Genomic DNA, 25,044 nt, shown 5'->3' on the forward strand with positions numbered 1-25,044 from the left:
AAGTGCTGCTCCTGGAAAAAAGGTGAGGTCGAAGAGCTGCACAGTGGGACAGCTGATGGCTCCATTGATGCGCACAGCAGCTAAACTGCAATGCCATCAAAAGCCACGCAGAAGAGATCTACGAAAACAGCTGTTCGCCTATAGAAATGTCCCCATCAAATCACAGAATCAGCCAGGCTGGAAAAAACCTCTGGGGTCGTTGAGTCCAACCTCTGACTGGTCACCATCACCTTGTGAACTGGACCACGGCACTAAGTGCCGCATCCAGTCATTTCTTGAACGCTTCCAGGGATGGTTCCACCACCTCCCCGGGCAGTTACAGGTGTGCTGGACCCAAAGGCCTCCCTTGGGACGTGGCTGGCACATCTTCCCTGTGGGCACCTCCTAATGGATGACCAGCCGAGCCCCAGGCGCTGGGCTGTCCCTCACACCCTTCCCCAGAGCCCAGGCCACGGCGGGCTTCCGCGGGGATATGAAACTGCTGGCACGGTGCTAAAACATCCAGCCGGAATGTACTTTCCCTTCCTGCAGCAGAATCAGAGAAGGGGAAATTCTTTGTGATCTGCGCCAGGTAAAAAACAAAACAAACCCCCCCCCCCCAACAACATAAAAATAAAACAACAACAACAAAAAAAAATGTTTTGGCAGGGGCCCTCCAGCACGGTGGGGCCGGTGCCAGGCGGGCTCGGAGCGGTGACCGGGCGGTCCCGGCGGCCCCGCGGTCCTGCATGGAGCGGGCCGGGCACGGCGGCGAGATGGCGGCGGCGCTGAGGGCGGCCAAGCAGCGGCTGCGGGCGGAGCTGCGGCAGCGCCTGCGGGCGCTCGGCCCGGCCGAGAAACAGCGGCAGTCCCGCCTGCTCGGGCGCAAGGTGGGTGCGGATACCCGGGCGCGGCCCGGAGCTGGGCCCGGCTCGCCGGGAAGCACGGCCGGGGCTTTCCAGGCCCCGCCGGGGACCGAAACCGGGACTCAGGGGCCTTTCCGCCGAGCGGGGGTGAGGCGAGCTCCGCCTCGGAGCCTTCCCTCGCTCGTTCTGCGGCAGTGAGGGCAGCGGGGCTGGCGGCGGCCGTGCGGCGGCCGTGTGGCAGGAGCTGCCGGCGGCCGTGTGGCAGGAGCTGCCGGCGGCCGTGTGGCAGGAGCTGCCGGCGGCCGTGTGGCAGGAGCTGCCGGCCGCAGCGGCTACAGCGGGGCGTGCTGGGGACACTTCACTTCACCCCTGGGGTGCTGGGGACACTTCACCCCTGGGGTGCTGGGGACACTTCACCCTGGAGCAGTGCTCGCACTTCACCCGTGGATTTTGGGGACAATGGGAACAGACTGCCACACACCCCAAGCAGGGCTCCTCGGTGGTGGTGGCATTCATCTCAGGCGTTTCACACCAGCCTGGCTCTGGCCATACGTACAAAACCCAGCCACTGCCTGATTTGGCCTCTTGTTTTACGTGCTGTCCTCTCCCTTCTCTATCTTCCAGCAGTGTTTCTTCCACACTATTTTATTTCTAATATAATTTTTACACTCTAAAAGGTATCAAACAGGGTTTCCCTAACTGGTACCCTAGCACAGAGTGATATGGGTATGTACTTTTGAAATGTCCTGTTTGTGTTTGGATTACACCGTTTTTATATAGATGTATTTTATCATTTTAATAAACATAATAAAATTTTATTTTGCAGTCACTGCATGTAATAGAGCACAGTCCTCATTTTTTTTGCAGCACCAGCGGGTACTTCTAGATGATCTACATTTATATGGTTATTTTCCTGCCAGGGGCTCTCAAATCATTTTATAGACTTCATTTACTACTAATGTGTAGCCACTTCATGAGTGGGATGTGGCAGCACAGAAACTTTAGGTTGTAGGAAGTTTTAACTGGAATTTACATCACCTTTTTTTTTTTTTCATTGGATGCTTTTTTAAAACATATCTATATGTAGTGTCCTTCTCTCATGATAATGCATTTTAGTAATCATATGTCCTAGACTTAAATCTCTTGAATTTCAGCAAATACTGGCATGCATCCCCTTCAAAAATTCAGTCCTCAGCCAACTTTTAAGCACCTAGCCCATGTAGTAGTGAATTTTTAGGACCCTCAGCCTTTGTATAACTGCTGCTGATAAACACAGCAGTGCAGCACTAATTTCTTCTAGTGAGAGCACACTGAAAGATACAGCCTTTGTTTTGCTTAAAAGAAGGCATCAGGAAATATGACATAAATTGATATTATCTTGCCATTTCTTAATCTGACACAAATTGAAAATCCTGAGCTTGCTTGAGAGAGGGTGGCTCTGTGCAAGTGGCAGAAAGTAGAATCAGCTTCCTCATGGGGGGTGGGTAATACAGCAGGCACAGAGAAATTTTGGAAAAGGCTGAGAAAATATTTGGAATTATATAAGCCCAAAAAAGTAGCTTTGTAACATACATCAGTGCTTGTAGCTAATAAAAGTGAGCAGGTTATTTTATAACACCTGAGTAATATTTTTAGTAGTAAAATCTCATTTCAAAATAATCTTTAAAATCAAAATGAAATAGCTCCACAGGCCTACCTAGCCACCAGTATTTAATTAGCTTCTGGATGATTATTCTTTTTTAATGCTTATGTTCATGATTAAAGTCATGCTATTTGCATGCTCTGATTCTGAAAGGAATCGCCATCAGCTAGTGAACAAAGTGCAGATAATATTTGTTAAGTGTGGAAATTTTTTCAGTCTTCTCAGAAACTGCTCCGAGTCATAGTAGGAGCATCTACACAATTCTGAGAGCATCTGAAATTGTGTCTTCCTGCTCACATGTGGCTTTGCATCTTCAACCTCATTTTTGTTCCTATATAGCCTAATTAATGTGTCACTGGGTCCATCAGAGCAGATGGGACGTGTGTGGTGCCCACAGCACACAGCCCTTGTCTGAAAGTGTCTCTGTGTCCGTTTCTCTCTTCACCAAGCCATGAGAAGTTCTGGCTTTGGAGTCTCTCAACATGAGCCACAGCTGTTTTCTGGAGTCTGCAGTTTGACTAAATAGTCTGCTTTTTTGCTGCAGAAGCTACCATGGAAATTCTTTTAAGAGCTTAATCCTGTGGAAAAATTCATGTGTAGGGTTAGGCAAATAGAAAAGGAAATAAAATGCAGTTTTGAATTGTTAAGATGTTTCTCTGTCCAAGCAACACATACACCAACATTTAGTCTGGAGCTTTTCTGGAGTTTTTCTTTTTTTTTTTTTTTCCCTTGCAAAATTATATCCATCTTCTGGATATTTCATCTGGTTTTCAACTGCTGTGATGGAAAGTAAATAAAAAATGTAGTGAGAGCCATATCTTGGCTCAGATACAGGCATTTGTATTTCAAAACAAGGCCAGGGTAGAGGCTAAAGCTCAGGAGAGTGAGTTGCCCTGCAGTTATACAAACACTGAGCAGGAGATTTGGGGGTCTCTGTTCTGTAGATACTAGAGAGTTTCTCAATTGTCAGATATCTTTGACAGATTTTCCTAAGTTTGTAAAATAAGACTAAATCACATTTAAATGAGTAGGGACACATTTATATTTGCTTTGTCCAGATGTAAGTGACAAAACATATAAGGTGCTAGAGAATGAGTAGACAAGCTTTTAAAAGCCTCCTTTCAAATTTTAATGTGGAATTCAGTCTGGAATGGGTAGAGACAATTGAGGTATGAGTCTGCTAACACATTTTCACCATATAAGCATTTTTTATTTTCCCTCCTATATTCAGCCTTTTATAAGCCCAGCACAGAGTCTCATGAAAAGCAAAAAATGGCAAGGCCATCTTTCCTTCAAGCTCTGAAAAATGTGCAGTAATGAGATCACCTATTAGAAGGAGGTGATGTTTGAAGTCATATATCTCATCTTGCTGGAGGGAAGACATTCAGGTTAACAAAAGAAAGAGGGGCCTAGTCTTGGAAGACTTTGTGCTCTGCAGTCATCTGCTCTGGTGCTAATTTTCCTTTGAGTTATTATCATTGAGGAGCCTCCCGTTCTGCCTAGGCCCAGAGGAGAGATGCAGCCTGTAAAAAGGATGGAAGAAAAGCAATGCTAAACCCTCATGGCTTGCACAAGCTGGCAGTTCTGACCTGCTGTGTCTTTTTGCAGTGATGTTGGGCATTTGAGGATGACTCCACTGTATGACACAGATCTTTAGGGAAGATTGTCTGCAAAATTGTTTTTTGCTGGCCCAAACGTGTGTTGCAGTGTTCAGTTCACTAGATGCAAAAATTTGCCTATTTTGATTTTGCTGATGGTAGAAATGTTGGAGTAGGCAACAAAGTCGGTTTGTTCTGTTTACGATACATCAAAGTTTGTATCTGTGCCCTTTTCAATGAATGTTCTGCTCCAGTTCTGTGCTAAATCAAAGTTGATCTTCCCAAAAACTTTTCATAAACCAGTTGTGTCAATTTCCCATGTAGGTGATTGACCATCCCAAGTACCAAGAATCCAAAAGAATTGCAATCTTCTTGAGCATGCCAGATGAAGTCCAGACAGAAGAAATCATCAAGGACATTTTTAAGCAAGGCAAAGAGTGTTTCATCCCCCGTTACAAACCTCAGAGCAATCACATGGACATGCTGAAGCTATCATCAGCTGAAGACATTTCTTCACTTGCTTTGACATCCTGGAATATTCTTCAGCCCAGTGATGATGACACTGCAAGAGAGGAAGCTCTTGCTGGTGGTGAGTATTTTCTTGCTGCATCATGGGACTGTTGAGCAGGAGTAGCCTGGAGGCTGGTAGGATAGCAAGAATGAAATGAAATGTTATACCTTGGTTTTATACCTGGTAGAGAGATTCTCCTTTCTCTTGCCTGTTTTTCTCTATCCTGTGGCACCCCTGTGCCATGCCAGCAGAGCAGGAACATGACTGCACTGATCCAGCTGAAAGAAAACCCTCCAGATAAATCATCTTTGTGGTTTGATCCGTGAACATCCTCGGCACAGTCTCTGCCAGCATAATGTAGAGTCTCATAAAGGAAAGAGGGGGTATCTTAGGCTGCCACTGAAAGTCACAGGGATTCACAGGTTTAGGATGTACTCTGAGAACTTTGGTCTGTGCTGCCTGAAAGGGTGGCAGCAACTCAGGTGATGACCATAGACTGAGAATTTTCTGAAATCTTTGATCCTGTGAATTGTGTTGCGTGGATGAATCACAGTGCTGATATGGAGCCTGCCTTTGCAGAACAGCTCTCTGGACTGAGACCTTAGACTGAAAATAAAAGGACTTTCTTGGTGGCCTACATGAATATTAGTCTTTTCCAGAATTATTCTCTCATACTTTTGTTTTGATCTTATAATGTTGTCTCAGACACTGGATTCTTCATAAGGTTGAGAAAGTACAAGTTCATTAAGATCAAACTTGCATGTGTGTGTTTTGATCCTCAAATAACCTCTCTCTTAACCTGAAATTCCCCAACTCCTACTTCTAAACAAGCTTACTTTTTGTGTATTTGCATTCATTATTTGCATTCTTTCGGTAAACACTTTAATGTCTTCTTGAAACATCTGCAGAAATGTTTAATCTTATTAATGGAAAACTCATACTGAACTTGTGCTTTAAACCTCAGCTTGGGAAGATTTACTCCAGGTTAAAATTCACCATGCAGACAGCTTCCACACCTCACACACTTGCCAGCTTTTTAGTGCTTCATAAAGGAACATAACATTTCTATGACTCTGTTTGATTGAACTTGGGCTTGTATTTGCTTTGGGATGCCAATGTACTTTCCCAGAATGCTTCACCATGTTTGTTTCTCTTTTATTTTTGGTCATTACCTCTTTCCTAATTCAGAATATTTTCTGTGTCTACATTTTAGCTAGTGAGGGATTTCACTGCTTCATGCAATCATCTTCTTTGCATTTAATATTTAGCACTGTTTGCTGTTTTTTCTAATGTTTGTCAAAAAATTGTGTATATTGAGTGAGATTTAGGGACTTTTGAAGGTAACCTAAAAAATATCTGGATTTCTGTTGACTGAGCTTACTTCAGGCACTCTGGACAAGCTTTTGTACTACCTGTGAGCTGCTGTTAATTGAATTCAACAAGTCTGTTGCAGACATCACAGAGTCAACACAAAATTTGAGGTATGATGGGAGCAAGGACTTCCAGGTATAGAGTGCACTGAGATGTACCTGGGTGCCAGACAGTGAAGATGGTGAAGGCAGGGACACACTTTGGTACCTGGCAAGTATGGAGCTGCTGCTTCCTTCTCTGCACCAGGCTGTGGGCACAGAGCAGTGCCAGAAAGAGCTCCTTTGCTCTACAGAGAGGTGCCAAGAGACCAGTTGTAGGAACTGATGTATGTCCGTGTCAGACTTGTTCTGTCTGAAACTCAGTATTAGTCTCTTTGTACTGTTTGTACAGTAATTTTGGAATAATGCCATTTGGATTGGAAGTCAGACTTTGGTCCTTTATCCTAGAGCAGTTTTTGTAAATTAGAGAATAAGTTTAGTATTTTTCCAGTGTTGCAGCATGAGACACATACTACAAATTTGTCCCCAGAGAAACACACACTTCATCTCAATATGTCTTTATATATTCTTTTTTGTATATTTTTTGTCAGCTATTATATTTTTTGAACTTTGGTACATTTGCAAGAATGCAAATTGCCTTGCTGGTACATCCATCCTCCATTGTTGGAATGACACATGGATGGCACATTTATCTCAGAGATGTTATCAAATACTTTGGTGATCTGAGGCATTTACATTGTTATAAGGAGATAACATGGTGTTACATTAGTAATGTTCTCATGGCTGGCATAAATTACTATGTAATTTCCAAGAAATAGCCTGCAGGTACATAAATAAGACATGTCATTTCTGAGTGTATTCATTTTGCATGACAAAAAGCCTAAATTCACACTGTCCTTAAAAGTTCTGGATGGTTACTGTTAAGAATAACTCAAATATAAGACTGGGTATAATTTTTGCATAGAGTTTCCCAGTCCTTGGGAGCACTGATGGGCAGTGTTGAGCAGACACGAGCCCCTCCTTTTGGAGATGAACCTTTTTTCTGTTGGACCAAGGTTTACCTCTTTCCATCTTGGCTGTACTCACATCACACCGTGTTGGCATAAACAAAGATCACTGCTTTTGTGGTAAGAGAATGTCATCTTCTCTACCATGTGTGGGTGACTCACTAGCATGTGAAAAGTTGCTTTCTTTAGGCTATTTGGACACAATAACAGCAAGAACAAAGGTGGAAGAAGTTCAGATATTTTGGCGTAGGGTTGTGTGTAGGTGCATGACTTGGTTTGTTTCCAGCTAGCCTGTGGCACATTTTCCTAATAGATGCCAATCCCCATTTTTATCCTTGCCCATCAGAGGTATAAATGTGCACTGGTATTGGGTTTTGCCCAAGGTAACACTGCTGATGAAAGTCCAGGCAGGTTGCAATATTTGTTTACAGAAGTGTAGAAACCTTGCACAACTTTGGAAGGAGTAAATCAGATAAAGCTGTACTCCCTGTTGGCTTTTTATCGCTACTCCTACAGAAGTTTAAAGAGCTCTTCACCAGCAATTTCATTATCAGTGTGGTTTCAGGAGGTGTTTGTTGTGATTTCACATAGCTGGACATGGGTTTCCCCATTTGTAATGTTATATATTATTGCTTAGACCCGCTCTGAGAACTATGAAGGAAAAGCTAATTATTCCTCTGAAAAAGAGATTATTCTTACTGGGACGCAAAAAAAAAAAAAAAAAAAAATGAAAAGAAAAAAAAAAAAGAAAGAATACTTGAGTGTTTCCATATGGTAAAATTCTTGGAGGCTTTGAAAGGAGGCACGTGGCCAGGGATCTCAGCTGCAAGGCTTGGACCTGAGCAAATATGCTTAACTGTTCATAACTGAACTACTGACTGGTAGCTGAAGGTGTGCAGTAAATTATGAACATTCTTTTCTAACATTCACCTGCAAGATGGAGAGAGGGGGTTTGGCCTAAATATTTTTCTTGGCCAGAAAATGAAGTGTTATTAGAAATAATGTCTCTGAATTTGCTTACTCTAATGGATTGGGATGTGCTTTTCTAAGAAATGCAAGAAATAGGATTATATGTACAGACTTAATTCAGCCTCTTTATCTCTGTCAATTCTGCCCTGGTGTCACAGTACATGGTCCTTGTCCCTCAGGTGTGAACTCAAAGATGAACCCAGATGAAATAGTCTGGGCTCTGTCAAAGAGGCGGAAGATGAACACTGCTTGCTGTTAACAATTGCCTCTAATGAGTATCTATCTGCTCAGTCGTTTGCTTTCTCCCAGCTCAGGTTAGAGCTGCAGGTCTCTTTACTGTGCATTATTCAAACCTCAGGATGGAGAGGGAGATCTGTATTTCTGTATGGGCTCTTCATCACTACACCATTCAGTGACTTAAAGATATTAAGTGGTGTTTGCTGATGGAGAAGCAGCAGAGACTCAGGATGCTGTTGCAGCCTGAGTTGTGCAGAGGAGCTGCCCCCAGTGAATACAGACTCTTTTGCTTGTTTTTCCAACATTAAGTTTTCTTTTCTGTGCCCTCCAAAACAATAATTTCCCAGATTTTTCTCAGCCTTGGACTAGACCTCCTTTTCCAAGCTTTAATTTCTCTACCACCACAATGTCCCTCTCAATCTTTGTGCTCTTCCCCAACCTTTCTGAAACTCCCTCCTAAGTGTCCTTCTCTGGCCTTTCTCACTATATTCCCCACTTCCTCCTGCTCTCAGTCCCAGCCTGTCATTTCAGAGGTAGCTGGGCCAGCATAAATAGCTTGTCCCTGCCAGAAGGGAGGAGATCATGTGTTTTGTCTTCTTTCACTTGCTGCTTCCAGACATGCAAGATTCTCCGTCCCAGTTTACTCATTTCCTTCACCACTGTGCTGACTTCTTTCTCTTTTTCCTTGGCTTAGGGAAACATCACTGTTTAATAGTACTTTTTCTACTAAATTGTACAAAAGACATAGTTCTGTGGTTGTTTCTTTCGGGCAGTGCCTGTATAAATAAGCTACTGCCCTTTCTCCTCCTCTTGGTCCCCACCCCTCCTCTCCTGTGCCAGCACAGATGGCCTTGCAGCCACGTTGGGACCTATGCTAGGAAACCAGTCTTGGTTAGGAGCAACCCAGCACCAGTAGAAGCCTCTTCTCAGAACCACCACACAGCTTTGGACTGATGCAACTGAAGGGCTGGTAGGAAGCTGATGGTGAGGGGTTGTGAAAATGGGTGTCATGCCAAAAAAGTCTTAGTGAAACTTGTCATAATTTCCTTCCATGTTTCAGTTCCCAGTCTTGCCCCAGGCAGTAGGAATAGGAGCAGCCAGTGAAATGAAAGTCGTTTGGAGTCCTCACATCTCAGATGAGTCTGGCAGGAGGAGCTGAGACTGCAGCTCCATGTGCTCCCTCTGTGCACCAATACTGGCTTGAGGAGTGTTCCCTCCTTGTGTTTTCAGCCTATTCCTGCCCCTCTCTGGTGAACTGGATCAACCTGCTACTCTGGGTGAAGGTTATTTCCCTCCTTCCCCCTCTCCTGTTTTCATTAAGATGTTTTGAGCCCAGATGAGTGGATCCAGTTTACCATGTGGCCGGATCAGTGCCATGTGTGTGGGGAGGAGGGAATGAGGAGCCAGGATGGAGGGAACGTCCCCTGTCACACAGGTTCCTAGAGAGAATCGTGGAGCCACCCATGCAGATGTGACTCCAGCTGTGGTACAGGGAGGGGGGCATCTTCAGTGAGCCCCAGAACTCACCCAGACACATTTCTCCTAAGCCTGTGCCAGTGGCAGCTTTTCAGACATTTGCAACGTTGCATAAGCCTGGCTCAAATGGGTTTGAACAGGGCTAAAGTCACATCATCCAAGTGAGGGTACTACTAGCAAGATTTCAAGTTCTTGCTACAAGACGTGAAGCAGCAGAGCTTCTCTCATTTTTTATTTTTTTTTACTAGCCCATTTTGCAGGAATAAAACAAACATAGACCCCCCCCCCCAAACCCTCACCTCAGTTTGATATAAGAACCCAAGCTGAAAAATGTCAGCATTTGAAAATATATTATCTTTAATGGGGAGTGCTGAATAATCTGCTACTGCTCAACTACAGCGTAATGTATTTTTGCTTTAAGAAATCAATGTATTAAGAACTTGAGTTGTATTTTGTAATTTAGTTAGGAGACTTCTGGCATTTTCAGTACTGAAAACTGCGGTGGCCTACTGATCACAGCATTTGTGTTGTAACTTCAAGATAATTAGTGAAATATTAACTAGATAATCCATGCTTTCAATAACGGTAAACATTTATTAGGAATAAAAAGAAAAGCTCTGAATTTGAAATAAAATAAGGAAATGCTAACATATATCTAGCAGCAACTTCTTGCAGCTTTTTTTTCACATAACCTTTTGAATGTTGGCTTTTAAGGTTAATGTAGTTTTATCTTTTTGCCCTTTTAACTTCTAGAACAGTGTGAGACTTGCTGTAGCATAAATTGCAACAACCTGCTGGTAGCAGAAACAGACAGGGGCAGCTTACTTGCGTGGTGGTATTTGGTTTATAAGGGCTGTTTATGCCAGGGAATATGGTTCTCTTCCAAGGAAACTGCTGGCTGCCTCTAGGTTAGAGTTCCAAACCTCGAGTAGTTTGAAATTATTCCTGAATGACCATTAACCCTATTTGAAACTTTGCCATCGGGATTTGCCCTGCAGAAGCATTTTTGTCTGCAGAAACTCTTTTTCACCTGTCTTTAAATTCCTTCTATTTATTCATGCATTCAAAGATTCTGCATTTGTTGCCAGGACTGATGGCCTTGTGATGCCATCAGTATTCTTAGTTATTCCAAATTTTAGCACAGTTCTTCAGAAGTGTGACTGAATTGATGGCAGCACAGTCTCAAGAGGAATAGGTTTGACTTAGAACTGCAAAATAAAATGGGATTTAAAAAAAGGATAATGGGTTCCTTCCCCACCTCCCCAAAAAAATGCACCAGATGTGAGAAGATTTTGAAAGATGAGGCACATTAGAGTTTAGAAATAAAAAACACTTGTGAGTAGAAAATGCTGTGACTTTAAGCATAGGGAAGGTCTAATATCCTACTTCAGCTGCATTAAATGTTGTACAGCTGTCCATGAAGGTGTAATGGGACCATACAAAATGATGCTAATCATTCTGAAAAAAGTTACATAGTAAACAATGCTCAGAGGTAACTGGGAATATTTAAATGAGGTATATACAGATAGGAATGTATCTGGAATAAATGAAATATGGATACATGAAAAGCAGAGATGTTAAATGTTTCTGCTTAGGAAAAAAAAATACCCCAAACAAGATTGTAAAGTGATTGAAGGTACTATTAGATTTCCTTTTCCTCTGGGAGACTTGATTAAAACTTGCAGTACAAAATATGCCAAGGGACAGATTATAATTTAAAATCTTTTTACACTGGTCGTAAAAAGAAAACCTGAGAGCATGGCACAATACAAAATTGAAATCGAGGCTTAGCTGCTAATGTAATTTATTTTTTAATGAAATGATTTAAAATTTGGAATGAAGTTCTGTTTGGAGACAATGATCCATAGTATTTTTGATATACAAAAGAAGAGCAAAATTCAGTGCAAATGAGGCATTAACATTCTGGTCATGAATCTTGCTGTGGAGAGAGGATCCTTCCCCTTGCAGTGCAGGATCTGAACATGTTTTACAAGAGTCAGGAAATCTCAAACTTGTAGCTGTGGAGCAATAACTGAAGGATCTTCCTACCTCTGCAGCTGCAGTCCCCAGATTATCTCCTTACAAATAGGTTCTGGTTTCTCTTTTCAGCAGGCATTTGGAGCATTCCTCTAAGCATCTAATTTTATTTGTATTAAGCCCTTGGCTCTGCTGCCTTCCAACAGCTGTGAGTTATACTGGTTAGTTAGTTGTAATGTGAAATATTATGTTCCTTATTATGTTAATATTATATTATGCTCCTGCGACCTGTGAAGTATTATGTTCCTTGTATTCATTTTAAATTTGCTGCATTCAGTTTAAGGGATACTTCATTTTTCTATGATGAGAAATAAATAAGGATGTTTGAGATACATTCTTTTTATTATTCATTGTTTAGTTACACCTGTACTATATCTATTGTATTCTTTTCTATCATACTTTGACTTTTTATTTTTCTTGTAGAAAAGATTTTCTGTAGGAGTTCCAGCCATTGCTCTTTCAACCTTTATTATCTCTCTGATGTTATTCTGGGAAAAAAGATGCCTGGGAGAAAATTTCTGCCCAGGTAAAGAAATACTATGAAATACATGTAGTGGCACTGGAGATGTTAATTCTTTCTGTATATACCATAACACTGCTTTTCAGATCAGCTTACTGGACAGATCTCTTACTGGTTTCCACACCGGTGTTCCACAATGACACGTCATTATAAAAGGGCCTGTTCAATAGTAAAAATCTATAAAATAAATTTATAGTATTCCATCTAGCTTGTTCCTTATCAGGTAGAGCAAGGAAAATGCTTTCTTGGAGAGAAAACATTTCAGGTGATAGCAAGTTTCCCTCAGGGCTTTTCTGCATCCCAGCCTTTAGCTGAAAGATATGTGACTCCATCCCTCTGCTGGGGTTACTCTGCCCTGGAGCTGGTCTCAGCCCTTCCCTTGAAGTCTGCACCAGCTTCCAGAACTCTCTGAAACAGCTCAATAATCAACACCTAATTTGCTAAGTGAAGGCAGAAACTTTTAGCTGAGTTTCTCCCACTGCCTCTGTTCAGAAACAGGTATGACACAGTTACAAAGACTTTTTTGGGGGGGTTTTTTAAAGGCTTTTGAAAAAAATGCTCTGAAATGCAAAAGTTCATGTGTTTATATGGTGTTGCTTTGTAATGCCTTTTTGTGTCCTTGTATCTTGAATTTCCCTTGTGCAGACTAACCTACAAGCACCGTGTGGTTTAATTTTAATACCATCCATGCCAGGGTGTCCTGCAGTGAACCTGAAAGGCTGAGAGCTCTGGAGCACTACAGCTTTTTGCTTTCATAAAGTTCATTAAGGCTTTAAAAGAGGGTTTTTCCTTGTAATCATCTGAAGCGTTGCATCCACGTTTGCCTTCTTGCAGAAAACTCATCAAAACAACTGAAAAGATTACTTCTGCTGTAATCAATTAAAGTTTGAAAAGAAGTAAAAGCAACATGGGCAAGGGCCTTGAAGTTACTGCAAGTGACTCTCGAGCATTTTCTTTCAAAGAGGGCTAATTTTGCTCCAGTGAGTGTGAACAGTAGCATTGTCATGTTTTTTCAGTTTCCTAGAGACAGGAGTCTTTGAAAGGCAGATAAGAGGTGAAATTCATTTCTGTAGTGTGGCAGGAGTCTGTACAACAACTCATGCAGGGGAAATGCCAATGTGCAAGTGTCTCTGGCTGCAGTAATTAATCCAAACAGATATCTTTGTCTCCTTTTATTTTCATGTTTTGGGAAGGAGCACCCAGCACCAAGCTGGTCTCTTTGCCTTTGTGCTCACAGTCTGGGGAACAGGAGAGGAAGCTTTTCCCTGTTGCCCACCTGTATAGGGAATGTGGATTGAAGATGTAGTTTGGTGAGACAGCTGAGCCCTCCTTGCTGCTGCCTGCTGCCAGAGGGGACAGCCCTGCTGCCTTTTCCTTGTGCCCAGTTCTGTGTTCCCCTCATCCCAGGTACCATCTCTGGTACTTACTGCTGAGCAGATTCAGCTCATGAACCTGGCAGAAAATTGTGACTTTTTTTTTCCTGTCTTTTTCCTAGGGTTGGTTTTCTGCCAGCATAGTGGGCTATTAAATCAGGTCAGCACTTTTCCAGCTACAAAAGATTTGTTTTTCTGGCACAGCTAATCCCTGCTGGTTTTGCTGAGATTCAAAATACACAGTTTTTCCCCTGGATGATGGGAAGCTCCTTGGACTGTCCCAGAGCCACTGGCTTTCAGGGATCAGGAGACTCATGCTGCTGTTTCATAGTGTAAGGACAGCTCTGGATCTTCATGTTTGGCATCATGCTGAACTCAGTCCCTGCTTGGGCTGGCTGTTGTGCATGTGAAATGGGAGTGAGTTTTTGGGATGTAGATGAGAGCATATTCCTGTCCAGGAGTGGCGTGAAGCCTTTTGCCGGCAGGTGTCAGCATTCCATACATTTGCCATGGAGCATTGGTGTCATTTTGGCTGTTTTCTTATAATTCAAATCTCATCCAGGCATTGCGCGCGCACACACACACACACACACACACACACACACAGAGGAGAGCAAATGCTGCAGCCTAATTTCCCATAAAAATCAGGGATTGAAGTGAGGGAGGGATAGGATTTCAGGGAGAACCGTATTTTTTAAACCGTGCAAGCTTAAAAAGATGAAAGAAAATCTTGTGGTGGAAGAAGCAGGATTTCTCAGCTGTTGGGGTGTTAACACATTTGACAACAGCTGTGAAGGTGCCATGACCTTCCAACCGGTTGACTCTGCATGTACAATAAACCCTTCCTGTAGGCAGCCTGATATTCCCATCAAGTGGAGTCACTCCTTACAGGAGTCAGGTTTATGCACTGACTTGGAAGTTGTTGTCTTACCTGTTTATATTTCATGAGCAATTCTGTGTATTTTATGAGAGGCTATCTGCTGAGTGAGTCAAAGGGTACTGGAAATATTGATAGTGATGCATAAAGTATTGAAAAAACCCCAGATGATTCACCTCTGTCTTATTTTGACTTAAAAATACCCAGATGGAAGTATGCAAAAGAGGACTAAGAGTGAAGACATGCACGTGTATCCAGTGGGAGTATTTAAATGAATGCCCAGGCAAACACCATGGAACTGTAGCTGATAAGACCATAAAGAAATTCCCATAAAAACACATAAAGTTACACAAAGATCCTTATATTTTAGGCTGCAGCAGTATCCCCACATAAACAGTTCAAGCATCAATGCCCTATGAGTTTCTGCAAAGGAGCAGATTTGCAGTCAGCATTTGCTGATTTAACAAGATATGTTGATGTGCTGTAAAGTGGCTTTAATGCTATTTCTCCTCTCTTTGGAATTGCTCCTTGGTACATCTGGTTTCAGAGTATTTTGGTGGTTTAAAAATCACAGGAGAATCCAGGTGCAAGCCTTGGAACTAAACATTTTTGATTGCCCATGTTTTCCCAATCAGACTGTACTCACATATATGAATATCAGAAACAGATTAAGTCATTTTTCACAGTCTGATAACTGAGAAGACCTAAGCTATTTTTTCCTTTACTCTGAATTTGCAAGACCAGACATTTTGTGGGTGGCATTGAGTGATCATGTTTTATTTACAGGGCTTACGCAGGCTTGATGAATAATAGTGAAATAGAAGAATACTTTTCAAATTTTCTTTTAGGTGGAGCTCTGAAAATGAGACTCTAGTTCCCATCTTACTGTAAGTTAAACCTTAGGGGAAATGAGTGTGCTAGCTGTAACCTCACCCAGCATTTCCACATTGTGAAACCAGCCAGAAACACAAGTCTACAAGCCTACAAGTCTACGAGAAGAACAGTTGCTTCTCTGGTGAAACATGAAAGGATATTTTTCTGTGGAGCAGGTTAGGTTTGTTTGAGCAGGGATGACAAACTACACCTGATGTTGTGCAGTGCATTTAGCTTTTCAGATGCATTGGCAATGAAACTGCAAAGATTTTGGTTTAAACTAATTCGAAATCAGATATATTTACTTGAGCACAGCTCAGTAGCAGAGGAGCTGATCAAGCAGCTTTATTATGTGTTTTTGAGGTTTAATATCAGGCAAGTGGCTGCCACTCAGTTGTTTTAAACCTTTATGACTGATGGCTATCATGTAGTTTCTCAGGGAGGCGGATAAATATTTTATTATGCTGTAGTTCAGCAGGGCAAGTGTGAACTGTGAAGACCAATGCTTCATGCTGACACAAAGCACTGACATGGATGAGTAGACAGATAAATGCTGAGTTGCTCAGTTGCTTGTTTGTAGATTCTGCTGATGGTTCTATTTTCTGCAAAATATTTTACTGAAGTAATAACAGAAGCTGTCTGTCATGCCAGCAGCTGGGGCACCAAGATTGCAAAGAAGATAGTCTGCTTGGCATCTGTATGGCTGTAAAACATGGGTTATGGGTGTGCAAAATGTTCTTCAGAGGACAAAAGGAGACAAAACCTCCTAGTGCCTGTGATTCCCACACACAAAAATGAAAATAAAGGAACTACCCTTGGTGTAAAGAGCATTTCTCCCTGGAGGAGTTGAGGCTTTGAGGACCTAATGGTGTGTCCCATAGCAGGAGGCTGTGGATGGAGCCTTTGAGATTTGGATGTGATACTTTGCCTTTTGATTCCTGTGCTGGGTTAAAGTGAGTATCTCTCTGGCTCCTTCTGAAGCAACTCCCCGAGATGAGCTCAGCTGGTCAGAGCATGGTGGCTGTGATGCCAAGGTTGTGTGTTCAATCCCTCTGTGGGCTGCTCACTTAAGAGTTGGACTCAATAATCCTTGTGGGTCTCATCCAGCTCAGAGTATTCTGTAATTCTGTGACAACAGGTGTCTGTAAATAGGCAGAAAACAGTATGTCCTGCTGAAGTGATGTGGTAGTATACAATTAAAGGTGTTCTCACAGGGGAAGAACCTGGAGGAAAAGCTACTGGCTGCAGTTTAAAATGAGCTGGTTTTTTTACTCTAATGTGAAACACAACTTTTAGTCCAGTTAGGTGTCTGTTTGGGATTTTACAGAGTCTACAGAGTGACCGCCCGAGGAAAGCTTTTTATGAACAACCAGCACCACATATCTACAAGAGAAAAGAATTCATTCTCAAACTCATGTCAGTAATATGGGATATTTTTCATGTAGTCCCCAAGGTGGGTACAGAGAGGAGTCAATGGGACAATGTCAGTTAAGAGCAACTGAGGATGTGGTCCTTCATGTTTTAACTTGGGTTTCCAAGGAGATGAGGATTCACACTGAGCTTCTGACAATGTATCATGTAAGCAAATAAGAATTATCAGTTAAAAGTTTCCTTTCTTTTTAAGGGATTGTATTTGCATTTCAGCAGACTGGCTGGGGTCAAGGGAAGCAGTGTTGCTGCTTACATCTGCAGTCCTCTGTGTTACTGGATGTGTACCTCATTGTGTTTGGATAAATGTCTTTTTTTCAAATGTTTATGAGTTGCAGCAAAGGATAATGCTTTTGTCTCCTTGGGCATGTAACAGTGTCTTCTTCACCAGGAGTTTGTGGGGAAAGGAGCTTGTTTCCTCTGGAAGTAATCCCAGCCCTCTAGGAACCATGCACCTCAGCAGGGTCTGGATCAGATCTGTGGTGAACAGATCTGGCATTTCCCTTTTTGATCTTATACCAAGAGACATGTAAGAGCAGAGATGCTGTGCTCGAAACCCAGGGCAGGTTTTTCCAAAGGGCAGAAACCTTTTTATCTGGAAGGAAATAGTAAGCGTTGGTAACCTCAGGAGTGGTGCTGGGGCACCCAGGATGTTCTAGGAGAAACCATAAAGGGGAAGGGATTTGTTTTGCTGCAGCATAAGTGAAATACTTTTGTGGAGTTGTTTTCCCCGAGATCTGGTGATTAACACAATGTTGGTGCTGTGTAAATACAGAACAAGGTGGTGATCTGTTCCCTATAGAGTATGTGTTGAAAGCAAACACCTGCCCAAGAGGCCTAACTATGCTAATGCTGACTGTAATTAAAGTTGCAGTGAGGTCTCTGTAATTAAATAAAAATTTTTGAGTTATCCAATTCATTGGCTCACACCCTGTGTGTCTCCAAGACTGATACTTAGATATTAGGATCAAGTGATTATTTTCTTCCTCTGTGCCAGGGTAGCAGATACAGAGGCAGCGGATGGTTACTGCACTCTTTTGATTCTGAGAACTAAGGTTTTCCTGAAACAGGGTTGGCCTTTTAATCCATTGTGGTCTTTGCTAGGTCAGAAAAGGACCAAAGTAAGTTTGCATTCCTTGTAATCAGCAGCTTTCGATTACTTGTGGGCTCAGCAGGGGTTTTGCACAGATCTGACATTGTTTATTGTGTGCACAACAACATGAACACTCCTTTCCTTTAAACAGAAAGCTGCTCTTGACCTGGTTCTTCTGCTCCTGTACCTTATATAATCATTTACATCTGAGCAAAGCATGAGTGAGGTGTGTGCAGAACAAAACCAACCACTGAAAAACTCATTCTTGCCTGAGGTACCAGATTGTGAGGATCCAGCCATCCTTGTGGTGACGGAGTAAACAATGCACAAACTTCTGTGCTTCAGGGGACGCTCAAACTGCACAGCTGCTGCTGTGAGGGCCAGCAGCAGTGACAGAGCTGATCACTGTTGACCCCTTGGAGGCTCAGAGGCGCCTGTGCTGTGACCATGGTTCGTGTGAGCACGTTGCCGTTCTTCACAGGCACACAGGAGTTGCTGCAGCTCGGCCTCTGCCCTGTCCCCTGTCCGTGCTTTTGAAGGGAGGATCAAAAGAGTTCTAGCTCCCACTTTGATGGGTCCCAGGCACTTTGCTGTGCCCACAAAGCAAGTGGCAGCAAGCGATGAGCAGTTGGGATGAAGGAGTATTTCAGTTCCAGCTTCCATTAGGACTGTCAAGCTGTGCAGGGGGAGATGAGTGACCCCACCTGGCGGGGGACAATGGGCTGGTGGAGCCCCTTTGAACCTGGGAGGAGAGAGGCCGTGCTGGCTGCTCCTTCTGAGGGCAGAACAAGTCCCCAGCAGTCTTTACATGACCTGTATCTATGCAGTTTGATGGACCCTTCTATAATTAACCATTGTCAAGAACACTTCTGAAAATGCCGGCTGGCATTTCAGATAGGAACATCAGATTAAGGAGAAGAGAGGTAATGAGGTGCAAGGAGAAAATCCTTCCCTGGGGAACAAATCAAACCTGATACCATCATGAAAGGTAATGAGAAATGCACTGCCAAGCTGAGGTTCACTGCAGCTGCCTAGAGGAAACAAAACTGTGTATTCTTATTTAAAACACCAAGAGGGGATGCTAATGCTTTGGTCTTCTGCCCAAGTCAGGGCATGTGCAGCTTGCACACCTGCCTCTTGAATGTAGTTCTGCCACACATTTCTTGAGTCCTTGGGCCAGTCTTTTCACTTCTTTGTGACATAAGGTGTATCTACATCATTGTAAGGGAGTCAGTGCAAACAGTGTGCCTGTACACCCACAGGACAGGTTCAGAAGCTGTGACTGCATCTACACTGCCAAACAACACAGGACTAAGTGGCACAGGTAAGTCCTGTCCACGCTACGCAGAGCTTGGCCTCTTTTCTTTTGTCTGAAGGAGCCAGACCTGTACCCTTCTGTCTTTACTGCACATGGCAATATTCTCCCCTGGAGCAGTCATGGGTGTCACCTGGTCCAGCAGTGCCAGACACTGTGCTGACAATTAAGGTATTGACCACCTGTGATCCTGTAATTCAATTTGTTTTCTGGCTGTGCTGCATTTAGCAGTATAAATGAAGCCTGTGTGGCCGTGTCAGTAGGGCTGTATGCCCACACTGATAGATAGATAAGTCAGGGTATATTATTTCACGCATGGTGCTACACAGTTGGAGGAGCTGTAGCCACAAGAGCTTATGCCATAGATACATTGAGTATTTAGGCAACTGTCATCATAATTATTAACCTTACTACTTTACCCTTAAAGCAGCTTAAAGTGTACAAGAACCGTGGATATTCTCTACATAGAAGCTGGAGCAAAATGTTGCTCGTTGAGACAGTGGTCTCAGCCTTCAGCAATTTGCAGGCCACATGAAAGTTTTCCAGGAGAAGCACAGCTTACATGTAACAAAACTGTTGATGTGGATGTGCTTTTCTGATCTCCTGGCATGTGGTCACAGGACCCTTGGGCATCCAAAAACCACCAGTTAATGTCTACAGACACATGGGAGACAGTGTACATTACAAGGAGATGGGCAGATGTCAAACATGAGACTTCCCTTAACATGTTTTATGAGGCACTAAAACACCTGATGTGGTGTTTGATTTTCAAGTACCTGCTCTGTCTTCTCAGGGGCAAGGATGCCAATTCACACAGTGGGCTGTAAGAGCAAGGGCAGTAGGATGTGAGAACAGAGCAAGGCACAGTCCTGAGTGTCAGACAGTAGTCCTGAAGGGCTGGGAGAGCTGGGGAGCATGAGGACCCCATGCCACAAGGAGCATGTTCTTATCCTCAGCTGCCATCCTGTTGATGTACCCCTCAGAGCTGATAGCAATCTTAAGTGTCTGCAATCTTGGTCTCATCTGTGTGTCACCTCTCTTCCTGTGACAGCTCTTCCCCCACACTGCCACAGACGCCACAAGAGGTTTTATTGCTCCCCAAGGGAAACATTTACTCCATGCAGCTCTCTGCCATCCATTCTAGACCCTGATACAGGATTTGGGACTAATGCTGCTTGAACTGCCCTTGGGCTTCTTGCAGGGTTAGTTGTGTCATTTTTTCTACCAAAAGTCTTGAAAGACATTTTACTTAAATCTTGTGCAGTGTGAGTTGCATGGATATCAGAGTACATGTTGTGAGTCTGAGCAAGGCAATATTGATGGTGCTCCACAGAAGAAAAATATAAGGGTAACTATTACAGTATTTATAGCATAATTTTTCATATTGAGATTTGCATAAGCTTTTTTGAGTTCTTCAGCATAAAACCCCTATGATTATAGAGGAGCCAACTTGTTAAGAGTCCCTGTTTCTCCAGAGAACCCAGAGGAAAACAATGCTTTAAACATCTAAATTCACTTGAGGTGTCTGATGCTATCAGTTAAACTCCGCAGAAAATATATTTCTTCACTGTTTTTTGCCATTTTCCTCTTTCCCTGGTGTTTCCCCTGACTTGTCTTCTTCGTGTCTCTAACACAAATGTAAGGAGAAATGGCACCTTTTTTCTCTGCAGATTTGCCCCCTGTGTGCATTCTTCCTGCCAGCAGCAGACTGCAAATGTTTCCTGCTTTTTGTCATGAGAGGCACCTGGAGTGAAACCGGCTGAAGCAGACTGTGAGGCAGAGTGTGTTTAGTTCTGTGCATCATGACTGATTGGTACTTACTGCCTTCTGGGCCACCTGAATACCTACACAAGGCTGATGTGAGGCAGGTTGTGGAGAGGATAAGTAGGAGTAACCTGGGGAGGATTTGACCTGCAGAATCCATTCCTGACCTTGCTAACAGGGGGGCTGGTTTCTAGGTCCACCATAGGCTTGACTATTGACAAGAGCAAACGGAGGGGATGTGATGTGGTATGTGTCCTATATGATCTACATGGTGATACCATGAAAATGGCATCTCTTTTCAGGGAGACCATACTTCTGCCTTTGGGCCTCTTTTTCTCTTTGTTTGCCATTTGCTATTTCACTCATTTCACTATCATGTGAGTCAAAAGTTGACTTCAGTGTGGTAAAACACCCTGACTCCTTTTTAATCCAACCACTATTATTATGTAGGCTGTCCTTTGGCTAATTCTCTCCCCTTACTTCCCTGACCCCCTTAGGAAATCTGTGCTTCTTGACTGTACAATGCTGGATTTGCAAGACTGATGTTCTCTAAGCATTTCACACTGTGTTGCCTTGCATATTTTATATCAATGTTCTAATTGAGACATCAGATCATGATGCTTGAGTGTTCATGTCAGTGACTCTCCTCTGAACAATGAAGAGTGGAAGGAAATCTCCAAGAGCCTGGGAAGGTGCAGATGAGTTTGTCTTATGTGAACTGTTAACATGCTCTTCCAGGCAGAGTTTGGAGTTAATATGTGATCTCAGATGGGACTCCCTCTAAACTGAAAAACTCTGCTTTGCTCTGGCTTTTCCAGTACATGCTCCCACACATCTCCTTCAATGGTAGGCATCATCTCTCAGATGTAGTAAAAGCAGCTCAGCCCAAAATGGCAGAAAGGAGTAGGTATGGACATGGAAAAAGCAGAAAAATACCTGACCAGACCCAAGCTCTGGTGAAGGAGCAGATTCTGGTCACAGAAAAGCTGCTCAGGGCTAAGCACTGCTCCTGTAAGTAGGCAGAAGCAGTGGACTGAGACTCTGTATTTGCTTTCTCTCCAGACTTGTGTCAGCTGTCTTTTAGTCTGTGCTGCCATTCCACCCCCTGCCCTTCTCTCCTTAACTGTGTCTGCTACAGCAGCACGAAATGAAAGACTTTCTTTGCATTGTGAAAGGAGTAAGTGATGTTCCTGGGTTCAGGAGTCAGCACCAGGCCAGTCCAGCTCATTTGTTTAGAGGATGTCTGTGCAAGACTTCTCACACTGAACGTACCAGCCTTGCAGAAGTGAGGGGGATGTGCAGCAGCCTCTGTGCCTGGTGGTCACTCCCCGTGGTTTCAGTGATGTGAATCAGCTCCTGAAACAAGTGTACAGCCAAGTGTGAATTGGAGCTGGCTCCCTGGCCTGGTGCCCATCCACATCCCCTCATAGAGCATGAACAAAGCAAGAACTCTTGCCTTTTCATCTGGAGCTGGTTGGTGGGGTCTTGTGCCAAGGTTTCACCAGCCAGTCCAGGTGATTAGCAGCTTATGCATCTTCTTTCAGTGTTTTAACTGATTTTCAGTTCCCATCAAGTGCAATCTCACAAGAATCCTGGAGGGAGGGATATTTAGGACATGGAAACAGAATGTCTGTGTGTGCTGCTGGAACAGCAGTGAAAATTGCTGGAGGCCAAGAAAGAAAATTCCTTGGGACAAAAGGAACCTGACATCACGAAGGGACAAGCCTTCAAATCTTAATCTTGATATAAGAGGGCAAATTACCACTTTCAGAATATAATATATTCAAGGCTTTTTGGGTTTGGAAGGTCAAGAGAAGGTTCATGGCATCTTACAGTGGTGTCAAGATGTCTCCACTTTCTCTTACATGTCTTCTTTTCATTTTTCTTTTCTATTTTTGTGTCTGATGTTGAAGTTAATTTGATTTTCTGATTCCTCCTGCATTTCATTTCCCTGAGTTCAGTCTTAGCCTGGATTCAGAGTTATAATCATTTGTATTTGGAAGTGTGGGGTTAAAATGATAAAATAAATTTGTTAAAATGTAGGGGTGTTTTTTTCTCATCCAGCTTTTCAAGATCTAATTATTTTTCAGCTGAACTAGTATGCAGTTGATAAGATGAAAATGTAAATTTACAGGTTTAGTATTCAAAGTATTTTTCATCTGATCAAAGAAAGGGAAGCATTTTGCAAAACACAAAGCTTGTGTTCTTGCAAATATCTGAAGTTATGTGGTTTGTAGTCAAGCCATCAGGAAATCCACAGGGCATCCACTAATGCTTATTTCATTTTTCTGCAGGAGGTCTTGACCTTATCTTCATGCCAGGCCTTGGGTTTGACAAAAAAGGCAACAGATTGGGAAGAGGGAAAGGATATTATGATACCTATCTTGAAAGATGTATGAAACATCCCCGTGGAAAGCCTTACACGATTGCTTTGGCTTTTAGAGAACAGATTTGTGAATCAGTGCCTGTGACAGAAAATGATGTTCCAGTAGATGAAATCCTTTATGAAGACTGCTGAAAGTGTTTTGATACCAACCCACCTCCAGAGCAAACAAGCAAAGGTGTCATATCCATCAATCATGTTTTTTTTTTTTTTCTAATTGTCATGTATGACTTTGGGAGCAATAAAATATACTATTTGTGTTTGGGGACAAAAACTTCAAAAAGAGTATAACTGTGGTAATAGTAGTGAGGATTGTCTTGATTTGCTTCTAATTTGCAAATGTCTGGTGTGAATTCTTATTCTAGAATCAATACACACAAGAATGAGTGTTTATTACAGTAAGGACCATTTCTTCTCATAATATTGTTGAGGTACAGGCTTCTTGATACTTAACAGTTTTATTATTCTGGTTTAAAAGTGAACTGTCTAGTAATGACAGTTCTTGATCCATTCTGGAATTAGGTACTTGTAATGATAAAAGTCCTTAGTACTTAAATATTGTGTGCACCCATGAGCAAAACAAGAAATTGATGGAGATGTCTTAGAGGAAGCTGGGCAAAAATGGTGATGGAAAAAAAGCCTTAATTAATTTTAGTGTATGCAGTATTTTTGATTGTTTACTTGACTCCTTGCAGTTGTCTTAAAATAAACGAAGTACCTTTTAATAAAAAAAGGCTGACGTCCATAACTTTGGTAAGTTCTTTCCTTTATCTGAATACAATATTTTAATGTAGTCTAACGTGTGGTCAAGGAATTTTTCTATCTGGAGACAGCTCTTTTTTGGTAAAATAATATTAAAAATTACTTTAAATTTTCTAATTCTGTACATGAGCTATTCATAATGTCCCAAAATACTGTGTGGTGCTATGTTAAAAAATAAGAGATGCTGAGAATTGCAGAGAGCAGGTTTTATGGATGAAATAAATTTTTGCATGGAAGGTTGGTTGTTCTCTGCTTCTCCAGACAATCATGGAAGTCCAGAAGAAGTGAGTTTCCTCTACATACTGTCCTTGGAGTATAAGAACACAATATTTCTAATGAGGATAAATCAAACTGTCAGAATTTTGTGTTCCTTCTTCAATGCAACTTCACCTTTTCTATGCATGTTTAACTCTTCCCTCAATCAATAAATCAGTGTGTTTATTTTCGCCAAACTACTCTGTGTCATCATTAAAAAATCCATAAATTCTTAAGGACCAGCTCCAGAGTGGAATGACCCTAAGACTTCCTCAACAAATGGTTTTGTGAACAAAACCATGCCTGCAGTACCTGTGAACCTTTTCTTCTCAGAGTGCTTGTATTCACTGCTGTTTCCATTCTTCTAGTATTTAAACCCTCTGGCTCTGGGGTGAACATAAGCTTAGCCACTGAGGTCTCTCTGGCCTGTGCTCCCTGGTGCTTCTCCATCCTGTGTTAACCAAGGTCCATCTGGCCAGGCTGAAGATGCCTCTGGCGTTGGCCTGCTGGGCACCCCACCCGTGTGTGCAGGAAAGCTGCAGCCTGGGCAAGGCAGCTGGTGGCACTTTGCAGTATGGGCTGCTTAGTGAAACAGTGGTGATCAGAGCTGGCTTTCCTTCCCTTCCTTATCACACTGTGTCACCCCTGCAAACAAAAGGTGTGTCCATGGGTGCACAAAGGGTGGTGCAGGCAGAAGTTGAGGTGACAG

General features: G+C 42.7%; 1 protein-coding gene across 1 annotated transcript; it reads left to right on the top strand.

Annotated features, from left to right (window-relative positions):
- Positions 1-672: 672 nt before the first annotated feature.
- Positions 673-23,453, top strand: MTHFS (methenyltetrahydrofolate synthetase). The gene is made up of 3 exons (XM_062501580.1): positions 673-869; positions 4,410-4,674; positions 23,230-23,453. Exons 1-3 carry the CDS (start codon positions 729-731, stop codon positions 23,451-23,453), a joined length of 630 nt encoding a protein of 209 aa, XP_062357564.1. The 5' UTR covers positions 673-728.
- Positions 23,454-25,044: the final 1,591 nt, after the last annotated feature.

This window comes from Cinclus cinclus, chromosome 13 (assembly GCF_963662255.1).
Source record: "Cinclus cinclus chromosome 13, bCinCin1.1, whole genome shotgun sequence".
Classification (NCBI taxonomy): Eukaryota; Metazoa; Chordata; class Aves; order Passeriformes; family Cinclidae; genus Cinclus; species Cinclus cinclus.

Bases quoted from the DNA above. Each gene is read 5' to 3' on its own strand.
- MTHFS (XM_062501580.1), top strand. From the start codon at position 729: ATGGAGCGGGCCGGGCACGGCGGCGAGATGGCGGCGGCGCTGAGGGCG. The intron at 870-4,409 runs GTGGGTGCGGAT...TTTCCCATGTAG, and splicing joins CCCGCCTGCTCGGGCGCAAG to GTGATTGACCATCCCAAGTA. The intron at 4,675-23,229 runs GTGAGTATTTTC...ATTTTTCTGCAG, and splicing joins AGAGGAAGCTCTTGCTGGTG to GAGGTCTTGACCTTATCTTC.